Genomic DNA, 13,343 nt, shown 5'->3' on the forward strand with positions numbered 1-13,343 from the left:
GAATAGAAAATCTGATTTTCAAACACAAGAATCAAGAGAAGCATGAAAAGGTAAACAAGAAAGAGAAATCATACAGAATTTACTAAAGTTGAACTGTTTACATTCCTACATGGGAAGATAATATTTGTAACTCTTGAAACTTTTCTTGGTATTAGGGTAGTTGGAGGGATTATATATACGTATATATGAGGGCACAGGGTGAGTTGAATAGGAAGGGATGATATATAAAAAAATATAAAATTAAGGGTTGAGAGAGGAATATATTGGGAGAAGGAGAAAGGGAGAAATAGCATGGGGTAAATTATTTCCCACATAAAAGAGCCAAGAAAAGTTTTTTCAATAGAGGGGAAGAAGGGGGAGATGAGAGGGAAAGAGTGAACCTTACTCTCATTGGATTTGGCTTAAGGAGGGAATAACATGCACTCTCAATTTGGTATGAAAATCTATCTTACACAACAGGAAGGGAGGGGGGAAGGGGTAAGCAGGGGTGAGGGTGAGGGGATTATAGAAGGGAAGGCAAATGGGAGGAGGGGGTAATTAGAAGTAAACACTTTTGAGGAGAGATGGGGTCAAAAGAGAGAATAGAATAAGTAGGGGGGGCAGGAAGACTTCAGGGAGGTCTGGAAAGACTTATATGAACTGATGCTGAGTGAAAGAAGCAGAACCAGGAGAACTTTGTACACAGCAACAACCACAGTTCCTGCAACGAATGTTTCTGGTAGACTTAGTCCTTCATAGCAATGCAGGGACCTAAAAAATTCCCAAAGGATTTTTGAGGCAAAATGCCTTCCACATCCAGAGAAAAAACTATGGAATTGGATCACAGAATGAAGCAGACCATTTTGTTTTGTATTATGTTTTGTTTTGTTTTATGGTTTCTCCCTTTCATTTTACTTCTTCTGTGCAAAATGACTAAGGTGAAAATGTATTTAATACGAATGTATGTGTAGAACCTATGTAAGATTGTAAATCTTCTCGAGGAGGGAGTGGGGAGGGAGGGGAGAAAGAGGGGGAGGGAGAGGAAAAAAATCTAAGATATATGGAGATGATTATAGAACACTGAAAACAAAAAAATTATTAAAAAACAAAAAAAGAATGAATGGGGGTCAGGATAGGATGGAGGGAAATAGGGTTAATCTTTCACAACATGACTATTATGGAAGTGTTTTGCATAACTGCACATATATAACATATCGAATTGCTTGCCTTCTCAGTGGGGGTGGTAAGAAGGGAGGAAGGGAGAGAAGTTAGAACTCAAAATTTTTAAAACAAATGTTAAAAATTGTTTTTATATACAACTGGGAAATAAGACATACAGGCAATGGGTTATAGAAATCTATCTTGCCCTACAAGAAAATAGAGGGGAAAGGGATAAGAGAAGGGACAGGTGTAATAGAAGGGAGGGCAGATTGGGGAAAGGGGTAATCAGAACGCATGGTGTCTTGGGGTGGGCAAAGGGGAGACATGGGGAGAAAAATTGGAACTTAAAATCTTGTGGAAGTGAAAGTTGAAAACTAAAAATAGATTGAAAAGAAAAATAAAAGACACTGGATGGTTTGCCATTTCCTTCTCCAGTGGATTAAGGTGAATAGAGCTGAAGTGATTTGCCTAGTAACACACAGCTAGTCAGTATCTGAGACCAGATTTGAACTCAGGGTCTTCCTGACTCCAGGCCCAGTGCTCCATCCACTGAGCCACCTTGCTGCCTCCTAACATTGCCCTAAAGTTGTTAAAAAAAAAAAAACAACCCTATATATACATGTATGTTTCTCCCTTTGTTCAGGATATTGTTATCCCCCTGGTGGGGCAGCTAGGTGGTGCAGTGGATAGAGCACCAGTGCGGGAGTCAGGAGGACCTGCATTCAAATCTCACCTCAGACACTTGATACTCACTAGCTGTGTGATCTTGGGCAAGTCACTTAACCCCAATTGCCTCATCCTGGGTCAACTCCAGTCATCCTGAAGAATATCTGGTCACTGGATTCAGATGGCTCTGGAGGAGAAGTGAGGCTGGTGACCTGCACAGCCCTCCCTCACTCAAAACAAAGTCAAGTGCAAGTCATGTCATCATTTCTCTGATGGCATGGTCTTCTTTGGCAACGAAGGACAAACACAGACAGACACATGCACACTTTTTCCCCCCTGGAGAGCCTGGTGTTAAATATTTACCAGTACACTTTTGAATACTATTCATTCTTCAAAACCACAAAACCAAAAGCACAACATAAAAGGCATGGAAACACATGTGAATAACTCCAAGCCCTGCAGTCAGAGGTGCAGACAGAGAACCAGCTAAGTTCTGGTTTTGGCATTCTCCAGAATGAGCCTCATGATAACAGAGGCTCATGTGCTGGCACACGATAAAACCATACACAGAGTGATTTCTTGTCCTAAGTAATTCCAACACCACTGTCCCTTCTAGTAGGGAAAAATAGCCAAATGACTCCACTGCAATGCTACAGGAGATGTGGACAGCTCATGGGTATGGTGGGGGTTGAAGCATTTATTTGTCTACTGCCTTCCACTGAGGATGCAACTACCTAGAAGCCTTCTCCTGGGCTGTTTCATATTTCCTAGGAATCAGCACATATCCTGACTGTCCAGTAGCCAGTCCACCTTCTTTCCTGGTCATAAATGTGAAGACTTCCACCATCCTGGTCACTTTCCTCTGATTGCTTGCCAGCTTATCCATATCCTTCCTAAATTGTCACAGCCTTGACTTAACAGAACAGTCTGGGAGTGGTCTGACAGGGCAGAGGGCAAGTGGAACCGTCATTTTCCTTGTCTCAATCCTCACACAGATCTTTCATGTCATTCTCTCCAGGGTGCATTTAGCAGGCCATTTCATTCTCCCTCACCCTGGGGAATTCTTGATTTTGTCCTCCTGCAGAGGTTCTCCAAAGCGACTTCCTCTGGGTCCTTGACTATACCATGGGTAGTTCTCAGGTTGTCTAGCTGTTCCTCCTCACAACCTCCTTCTCTGGTCATGCATTTTAACTCAATCCAATTCCATGACATTTTTCAAATGCCTTTCCATGCAAAGACCTGGGCTAGGTGTTCGATGACAGCTTTCACTCCATTTGTTCAAGTGCCTTGCTTGAAACAAAGTATGCCACATTTCCAGTGTTCAACTGATTGCCCAGGCTAGTAACCCAGTCATCAAAAGAAATGGAGGGGCAGCTCGACAGCTCAGTGGATAGAGCACCAGCTTGGAGTCAGGAGGACCTGAGTTCCAATCTGGCCACAGATACTCACTAGTTGTGTGACCCTGGGCAAGTCACTTAACCACTATAGCCTCAAAAAAAAAAAAAAAAAAGGAAATTGACCAAATCTGACATGACCTGTTTTGGTCATGCTCGTCTTAGTGACTATGCCTTCCTTTTTCAAATGCTCCTGATCTCTCTCTTACTAATACATTCTAGGATTTGGCTTGGAATCAAAGTCAGGGTCATAGGTCTATCACTTTTTTGAAAAATTGGGACATCTGCCCAGCTCAAGTCCTTTGACCCTTCTCCCTTGTGTTGTACTAAACTGTCTCTGAAATTTCTCTTCCTCCCTATTCCTAGTTCTGTCTTTGGGGTCCTGCAGAACAAGGTTAATCTCTTGCTCACACAACAGATCAGATAGTTGAAGGTACCTATCATATCCCCCTGAATCATCTCTTTTTCAGGATAAATAATCTCAGTTCCTCCAACCTATCCTTGTATATCATAGTTGCAAAGATCGTCACATCTTGATTGCCTCCTCTAGACACTCTCGTGTCCTCTCTAAAATGTGGTGCCTAGAACTGACCACAATCATCTAGATGTGGGCTGACAGGACAAAGGACACCTGTCTAGAATTGGACACCGTGCCTTTCTTAATGCAACCTAAAATCACATTAGCTTTCTTGGCCACCATTACTGTTGGCTTAGCCGCCCACAGCCCCTATGCCATTCTCACACAAAGTACTGTTCAGATCTCCACCATCCCATAGCTGAGACATAGAATGAAATGAACCCATTTGCAGCCTTCTGCCTAATTATTTACTTCTATCCTCACTTCTTTTTTAATTGTTATTGCTACCTCTGGTTTTTATATTGCTTAAATTTTCCCCTCCTTATTCCTCCCCAACCCCAGAGAGCCATCTCTTACAACACATCTTTTAAAGACAAAAAGAAAGAAAAGATAAAAAAAGAGGATAAAGAAAAAATCAGCAAAATTAATCAATACACTGAAAAAAGCTGACATTTGAAATATGCAATATTCCACATCTGCGAAACCTCATCCCTCTCAGCCTTAGCAGAAGAGTGGAAACAGGTGCCTTCTCATGTCCCTTCTTTGAATTTCCCAAAATTCACTGCTGATCATTCTGTGGTGGTTCTTTGCATTTCCATTGTTGTCATCATCGTCCATATTGTTTTCCTGGCTCTGTTTCCTTCACTTGCTTCTTCGTGTTCATCATATTTGTCATTTCTCACAGCCCAGTAATCTTCCAGTACCATTCCAGCACCATTGTTTGTTCGCCATTTCTCAGCCAATGGACATCTACTTTGTTTCCAATTCTTTGCTACCACAAAGAGTTGGTGTATAAAGAACCTTTTGTATTACTCCTTGGTTTCTAATAGTAGAATCTCTGGGTCAAAGGGTATGGACATTTTAGCCCCTTTGTTTGCATAATTCCAAATTGCTTTATGGAATAGTTGTATGGATTTACAGCATTAGTGTGCCTAGTAAGCCACAGCCCCTCCAGCATTGACTATTGCCATCTTTTGTCACCTTTGTCAATTTTCTGGGTATAAGGCAAAGCCTCAGGGTTGTTTTCATTTGCATATCTCTTATTAGTGATTTGGGGCATTCTTTCATATTAATAGTTTTCAATTCTTCTTTTGAGAATTGTTTGTTCATATCCTTTGACCACTTATCTATTTAAGAATGGCTTTGTGTGTGTGTGCGTGTATGCATGTGTGCACATGTTGTATATATATATATATACATATATATACAAACATATATATAAAATATGTTATGGATATTTATACAACTACTTTATATGTATGTGTGTATATATTAACTGCATATCTTGAATAGAAAACTCTTTTTGGAGAAATCTGATACAAAACTTTTTTTTCCCATTTGACCACTTTCCTTCTTCTTGCATGAATCTTGTTTGTACAGAAGCTTTTAAGTTTTATGCAGTTAAACCCACCCTCACTTGTTTCAAGGCCCTGTCTTATACCTTTGTACCCTGGAAAGCACCAAAGTACCCAAATTTTTACTTTTGAGCCAGAAGAGTCCTCAACCAATGATCCCCCTGGTCAAAAGACCCACTCGCAGAACAAGTTAAAAACCAAATGGGTTTTATAATAACATTCTGGGAACCTTACCAGCCTCCTAGGAAGTGGGGAGATTTGTTGAGCCCATAGTCCCAGATTTTTTCCTGGGCGGCAATGAAGTAGTGGCGAGTTTGTTTATGGAAACCGCGAGGCCCCTGGCTCTCGCTATCTTCATAGATATCAAAATCTTCCACTTGGGTTTCCAGGCTGCTGTCATCGTAGCTGTTTTCTTCCATCTCTGACTGGACAGAAGTTGGGACTGTTTCCCTTGGAAGGAAATTCAAGGCAAATGGCTGTTGAGCACTTTCAGAAGAATTGAGGCCCAAGGTAGAAGGGGACTCAGCTTGTTCCTGACTTGTTCCTTCTGTTAGTTTCTCCTCTCTCGTCAATAGGCTTAGGTGAGGAATAGTATCTGTTTGGGGAAAACCTTGGTCTTCTGGCTGATGACCTTGGGATTTCCATTCTTCTCCTGTCAACATCTGGTTGGCAATATGGCTAGACCAGAAAAAAGGATACATTTCCTTTGGGAAAGGCTTTGCTAAGGCTTTGGCTCCCCCTTTTATTAAGGCCACTTCCTCTGACCTCATCCCTTTACTGGATTCAGTGGTTGCCTGTGTTCTAAGAGAGATGGCCTGTGCTAAGTGATGCGGGTAGTCAGTGGTACTTGAATGTGGAGCCACCTGTGTCTCTGAACTGGTGTTTAAGTCAGGCAGGATTTCTTGATGCACAGACTTACCAGGGTGTCTTTGGAGAGAGGTCATCTCTCCCTGGGCACTACCCATCTCTTGGCCTTCTGAAAGCTCTAAATTGAGGGTGTCTAAAGTAACATCACTTTCTTTGATTGTGTGCATAGCCCAACTGCATTCTTGTGTTGCATGACTTCTTTCCTTGAGGTTGTTCATGTGGTCTGTTGACCGGAGTTGAGAAGAGTCAGTGTAAGAAGAGGCTAGAACAAATTGGGTAGGGTTTGGGGATGGAAATACCTGAGCCTTTTGAGATGATAACGTGGAGTCATCTGGCCTAGAGGTCCCTTGGCTACTCACAGGCCAGTAGGACAAGAGAGGATGGGAAGTGGCAGCTTTCTGTACCTCTTTAGAGTCTGGCTTGAGCATGTTACCTTGGAGCATAAACTGCCTTATTTTTGACAATTGGATTGCCACGGCCTTGTCTTCCACCTCATTTCCTGTCTCCAGTTCTTCCAGCAGTAGGTCCATCTGGGAAGGGTCCCTCTGACTTGGACTTGGGTCTCTCTCCACTCTCTGCTCTCTGTGATTGTCTAAAGTATGACTCTCTGAGTGCAATTCCTTCACATTTTTTTGAAGTATCATTCCTTCCCTGGCAAATAAAGGAGTCTTCTGGAGTCCTGTATCACTTGTTGGATGACTTAACATATTGCTCAGTAGTTGGGAGTTTGGTAAGACTAGCTCGAGCATATTCTCATTTCCTCCTTCCAATATACCATTCTCTTTGATGCTTGGCAAGAAAAGGGCCTTGAGAAGCTTCTTCCCATTGGTAACCTCATAGGGTGGAGGTGAGGCTGTGTTCTCTGAGCCAGGGGCTTCCTTCCTTTCCATCACTTCTTGAAACTGTGGTCTTTGTCTTAGGGTAAAAGTCCCCTGTACAGTGACTGACTGAGTAGGCCACACTCTCTTGCTGTTGTCCTTCAGTCTCACTTCTCTGAGGTCAGGGTCATTTGTAAATGTCTTCTCTGCTGGTGCTACTGTGCTCTTTTTTGAGAAGGGATTCTTCCTGTCCCAAAGCTCAAGTGCTGGGTTCATTGTCGCAGGAAGCTCTAAGGCAATCTCTGTCTCAGGGGCCTGGGAGTCCATTCTCTCATTTGCCCTCTTACCTTTCACCAAATCTGGTGGTGACACTTTCCTAAAGAAAGGCAAGTCTTCCTGCTGAGTTGACACAGTTGTCACAGTATCTATAGCCAGTGGGACTGAGCGTATTTTTCTTGGGGGGTCCATGAGCTCTTTTCTCAGGGTCATCACATCAGTTGGCAGATGATGGGGCATGGGAGCAGTTACATTTCTGTCTGGTAGAGTGCTGCTGTTACCCTGAGAAGGCATTTCGTGAGACTCTGTATCTCTTACTGGCATGATATCTTCCCTGATCTCTAGCCTGTTTCCATACAGTACCACTGGCCCATCTGTAAGGAGCCTGGGAGGGCTTACAGAGCCACTAGCTGCCATATTTGATCTGACCAAGGAAATGTTCCCTTTGAAAGCCTTTCCTTCAGGAACTGCTCTGGCTTCTTGAGCACTCATTTCTTGGAATCCTCCATCCCTCCGCAGGGAAGATACTTTGCTTTCTAGGAAAACTACTTTTTCATCCTTTGAAGCCATTTCTAAAGCCTTGAAGTCAGTGGGGTTAGGGTCCCTCAGCTGAATGGGTATCACTTTCTCAGCTAGGGGAGGGCCCTTTGGGCCTTCAAGAGTTTTTGGATGTCTTGATATGGGCCCTGCCTCTTTCCATTGAACAAAAGGGATCTGTGCAGTAGTCTCTCTTAGGGGTGCTGCCATCAGGTTAGAAGATAAAAGGGCTGGAGAAAGAGTTATGTTCTCTGAAGACATGGGAAGCTCAGAATCCTCCTTCCTCATGGTAACTCTGATCGGTGCCTGCAAATGCTCCCATGTGGGCTTACTGCTTTTGGGTTGGAGGCTGGGTAGCATCAGTGGAACTGATGACCCAATCGCATGATGCTGGAACGTTTGATTTAAACTAAGGGATTCAGTTGGCTTCCTGAGCTTTTGCACCATGCCTGGGCCCTGGCTACTTTGCTCTCTTGGCCCAGGGAGATAGTCCACAGGCGCAGGCTTATAGGTTGTATCTTCCAGAGCTAATTGGAATAGATTACCTGGGTCAGTCAGGCACTGCTTGGAAAGCACTGGTGTATCACCAGGCATCAGGTTTTGTGACTTGGGCCCATGACTCTCCTCTTGGTGATGGGAGTAGACATCCACAGGGTCAGATTTGGATGCGGTGGTACTTGGGGAGGGCAGCTTGCTGGGGCATGGGTGCCCATGCTGAATGCTCCGTAAGCTTCTGGGCTTCCTTATCAAGTCAGCTGGTAGCTCATCATAGTACTCCTGAGAATCATCAGGATCCCTGGTGCAAGTTGCAACCTTCAGCAAGGCTGTCATGCCTCTGTTCCTAAATTCAGGGTTGTGGCAGCCTAGCATCCAGGTACCTGGAGACAAGGAAAGAACAGCAGAGCCTATTAGGAAGCCCAGCCCAGCCTCGCCTAGGATGCTGCTTTGATATGCCTGTGCTGGTATTTTTTCTTTTCTGAGGTCATATGACTATCTCTTCTCCAAACATTCTCAGGTGTTGGCCTGAAATCAGGAGTGGTAGAATTGGCATGGTGCCAACTGCTTTAGAGTCGGCAAAATACTTTAAAGAGACTGTCTCACTTGAGTTTTACAGCACTGTGTATATAAGCACTCCAAGAAGGAGTAAGCCCATTTTACAGGTGAAGAAACTGAGACCCTAAGAGGTGACCTAACTCACCAAGGTCACATAGCTATGAAATATCTGAGGAGGGATGGCTCTTCCAAACCCTGAGTCCAGCATCTACACCCTCACCCCACTATGTGTCCTCACTGACTGCCATTGTTTCTCCCTTTTCCCTTCTGTCTTTTCCCTATTTCCTGACTTCCTTCCCCCTCCTCTCTTCTTTTGTTAAACTGACCATAAGGTGGAATTCCAATGTATTTTAAGAATATTTGTTAAAAAAAGAATATTTTTTGTATTTAAGGGATTTCAAAGTATCTGTTGGATTAGATCACAGATGTCAAACATACAGCCCAGGGGCCACATGCCACCCCCAACAGTCCCCAGTGCAGCAGAACCACATTAAAACAGAGTTGGGAAATATTTAACAGAACATAACATAGAATGTTATTTTATATACACTTCATAATATATACACTAGCTGATATTAAATAATAAAATAGAGATAATATTACGTTTTCAAACTAAGTCACGTTGCAGTGCTGTTATAGAGAATCTTCTCTATGGTTTCATGGTCCCCATTTCTATTCAAGTTTGATGTTGCTAGATTAGTGGATAGAGGGTTGGCTTTGAAACCAAAACAACTAGGGTTCAAGTCCTTCCTCTGATACACACAGGCAACATGACCCTGGGCAAGTTCTTTCCCCTTTCATCACTCTAGATAGTTCTCCAGAGCTAGAAATGCCCAAGAGGTGTTGCCCTATATTGGTAAGGAGAGTTCTCTCTCCTGGGCTTTCTCTATTCTATTTTCTTTTTGTTAGATTGATTGAACACAGGTTTGGTCCTTATTTGTCATTTTTAGATCATATGAGCTGAAACTTTCCTATTTCTATACTTCAAAAGTAAAGATGGCCCAAATGGCTATAAAATGTGCATACCCTTTGACCCAGCAATACCACTTCTAGGGCTGGATCCTAAGGAGATCATAAAAATGGGAAAAGAACACACATGTACAAAAATATTTATAGCAACTCTTTTTGTGGTGTCCAAGAACTGTAAATTGAAGGAATGTCCATCAACTGGAGAATGGCTGAACAAGTTGTGGTATATGAATGTAATGGAATACTATTGTGCTATAAAAAAGGATGAGCAGGTAGACCAGAAAAACCTGGAAAGACTTATGTGAACTGATGCTGAGTGAAATGAACAGAACCAAGAGAACACTGTACACAGTAACAGCCACATTGGGTGATAACTAACTTTGATAGACTTAGCTCTTCTTAGCAATGCAAGGATCTAAGACAACTCCAAAAGACTCATGATGGAACATGCTATCCACATCCAGAGAAAGAAATATGGAGTCTGAATGTAGATGGAAGCAGATTATTTCCTTTCTCTTCTTTTGTTTCTTCTTTCTTGTGGTTTCTCCCATTGGTTCTAATTCTTCTTTACAATGTAACTAATGTGAAAATAGGTCCAATATGAATGTATATGTAGAGCCTACATAGAATTAAATGCCATCTTGGGGAGAGGGGAGGGGAAATATCAGGAGAAAATTTGGAACTCAAAATGTTGTGGAAGTGAATGTTGAAAACTAAAAATAAGCAAATAAATAAAAGTAAAGATGAAAGCCCCCAAGACAACCAAGCTTTGTTTTTTAGTTATGTGTAATCTTCAATGGACACATTTTCCTTGGAGGACAGTGGCCCTTTATGGAATGGATTGCTCTGGGGCTCAGTAAGGACTGTCCTCCTCATCACCCCCCACTCCCAACCAATTCAAGGTCCTCGATCAGAACCCAAAAGAAAAGTGGCACCTGATGTTCCCACATCTCTTTCTCCTCATTTTTCTCCTTTAATCTTTATACCAACCCTGTGAAGTCATTGGCTTAGGGATGACCTTGCACATTTCCCAGATGGGTGAGAGGGAGTGACTCACATCAGACTGCATAGCTCCTCAGTAGTCAAGGGAATCCTTTACCACCTTGTCTGCCCAAGGATTAGAGAGAAGAAATAGAAATCCCAAACCTAACTAGGCTTTCACTCAAACCTGGGATGGTTTGTATGGAACTCCAGATTGCTAGAGGGAGTACTGAGTACTGAGTGAATGGTTAGTGCCAGAGGTTCTTTGAGGAGAAACAGATATGATTCCAAACAAGAAAAAAATGGAGGGAGAAGCAGTAGTTGTGTAGGGGAAGCTGGCTCCTCAACATGTCCCTGGTTTCTAGTTTGCCTTCCTGGAGACTGCTAGAATGAGCTACCTCCCTTGGTTTGAGCTGAGATAAAATAAGAGAGCTGGACCTGTGGTGAGAGCAGAGGGGCACCAGCCCCCTGGAGCCTTGCTGGGAGAACACAGAGAACTAAGATTACATGCTGACTGAGGCTTGGGGGGATGTTCCTCATCTGAGGAGCTGCCCCTCCTTCTGGTCTAGAAAAGGGACCAAGGAATACAACTGGTTCCTTTTTGTTCCTCAGGACTTCCTCTTTGCCTTTTCTTAGTCTCTTTCAGGGACAGCAAGCAGGGTGGGGAAGGGATTTCTGTGACTGGACCACAGATGGTAGCCCTCCAGTCTGGCCTGGAGCTCACACACAAGGTCTGCCAGTTCAGAAGAACATGCCAGTGCTTGGCCCTTCATTTAGAGAGATTTGAAGAGTCTAGGCCCAGCTCTCCACAAAGATGAAGTGTCTATGGGGGACTATCTGCTATCTTAAGTCCCAAAGTAACAAAAGCAAGCAATGGCTTCACTCCACTGACTTAGTGGCATTGTTTGAAAAAGCCAAAATGACCAGGTTAGGATTTGGTGTAAGTGTTAACAAGCCCCAGGAAACCTGGACTGACCTGGGACCTGCCATTTGTCTTCATCTTTTCTGCCCAAACTGGACAGTGGAGCTGCTGTTTCACACACACACACAAGAAACCTGGACTGACCTGGGACCTGCCATTTGTCTTCATCTTTTCTGCCCAAACTGGACACACACAAACACACACACACACACACACACACACACACACACACACACACAGTCAGACACATCCCTCCATCACTCCTACTCCTGCCAAGTAGGACAAGCTTAGAGCGCCTTTGGTCTCTATGCACAAACTAAGGCTACAAATTGTACTCTAGTTTTGGCATATTTAACCTTTCTAAGACTCGGTTTTCCCATTTGTGAAAAGAAGGCTTTGGACTAATTGATCTTTCAGCAGGGTTCTAGTTCTAATGTTCTGAGATTCTGAGGGAAGGCTTTGTTCTTTTTCCCCCAGAGGTAGAAACCTAAGGCTTGATTTGGGTGTGATCATTAGGTACAACTTCCTACTTCTCCAAATGCATTGATTTGGGTTTTTGTCTTGACCCAAAGATATGCTACAGTGTAGATATACCCAGGGATACGGTGGTGTGGTCAGTGGTCGCTATTCTGAGTAACTCACCAGGGTTATCCATGGCCATGTAGACAGTATCCCCAGAAAATGGGAAGAGGGTGAGAGTATCCTCAAAGACCATCTTGTGCTTGAAGGTGTAGCCAGAGAAGAAGACAGACAGGAAATCGGTCTGGGCTCCAACGCTGAGTATGTGCCAGTAGGCTACCTCATGCAAGCAGGCAGTCAAGTGTAAGCTGTTGAACACATAGCCATTGATACCTGAAAAGGCAATGGAGACCAAAAGGTTTTCTCAGGGCCACAGTATCCATACCACAGCTGGTAAGGAGACTATTGGAGATAAATATGTCAGCAAGCATTAATTAAGTGCTGAATGTGAATCAGGGCTCTCAGATCACTCCTAGACAGATATAATTCTGCTGTCACAAAAAGACATCTTAGGAATCAGCCTGTTTCCCACATACCTAGTGAGGAGTCAAGCAGGCTCAGGGGCCAAAAGGGGGGAATAGAAATCAGTCAGGAAAAAACCCTGGAACCAAGGGAGACATTTCTTGGACTGATTTGCAGGAGTTGGGACCCCACCCCCTCCAAATCCCCAACAGCTGAACAGATATCAACAAGGATACTAATGACCAACATTTTGGTAGCATTTGAAGGTTTCTACAGTTTTATGTACACTAATAACCAATCAAAGAATAAGCATTTAGTAAACATCTAGTATGTGACAGGTACTGTACTGGGTAGAGGGAGTTCAGAGACAAATGAATGTATTCCCTGCTCTTTAGGAGTTGACATTCTATTGAGGGAGACAATGTGAACCTCTAGAAGGGGATACAGGACATCTACAAAATTAATAAATACAAGGCATTTTTATGGGTAGCCCTTGCTGCTTGGGGGAGGGGAAGATGTGGATGGGATATAGTAGGTGGTAGCACCTGAGCTGAGGAAGGAAGGAAGGAAACTCAAGTGTCGAGGTGGCCAAGGTGAAGAAAGAGTACATTTCAGGGATGCAAAGGCATGAAGATAGGAGATGGAAAAAAAGAAACCCTAAAGGGAAGTGAGATATGATAAACCAGAACCAGGTTGTAAAGGACTTTAAATTACCCACCAGAAGAATCCTTTTAATCTGAAAGATAAAGACTAGGAGCCACTAGCACTTTTTGAGTAGGGGAGTGGCATGGTCAGAGCTAGCAACAG

General features: G+C 43.3%; 1 protein-coding gene across 1 annotated transcript in view; it reads right to left on the minus strand.

The window, feature by feature from the left end:
* Positions 1–13,343, minus strand: part of F8 (coagulation factor VIII) — a 124,678-nt gene that overhangs the window by 38,066 nt on the left and 73,269 nt on the right. Inside the window, exons 13-14 of the mRNA XM_072626568.1 lie at positions 12,198–12,407; positions 5,367–8,508 (exon numbers count right to left, since the gene is read on the minus strand). Of these exons, the coding sequence (XP_072482669.1) occupies positions 5,367–8,508; positions 12,198–12,407 (3,352 nt within the window). The remainder of the gene's footprint in view (positions 1–5,366; positions 8,509–12,197; positions 12,408–13,343) is intronic.

This window comes from Notamacropus eugenii, chromosome X (genome assembly GCF_028372415.1).
Source record: "Notamacropus eugenii isolate mMacEug1 chromosome X, mMacEug1.pri_v2, whole genome shotgun sequence".
Lineage (NCBI taxonomy): Eukaryota > Metazoa > Chordata > Mammalia > Diprotodontia > Macropodidae > Notamacropus > Notamacropus eugenii.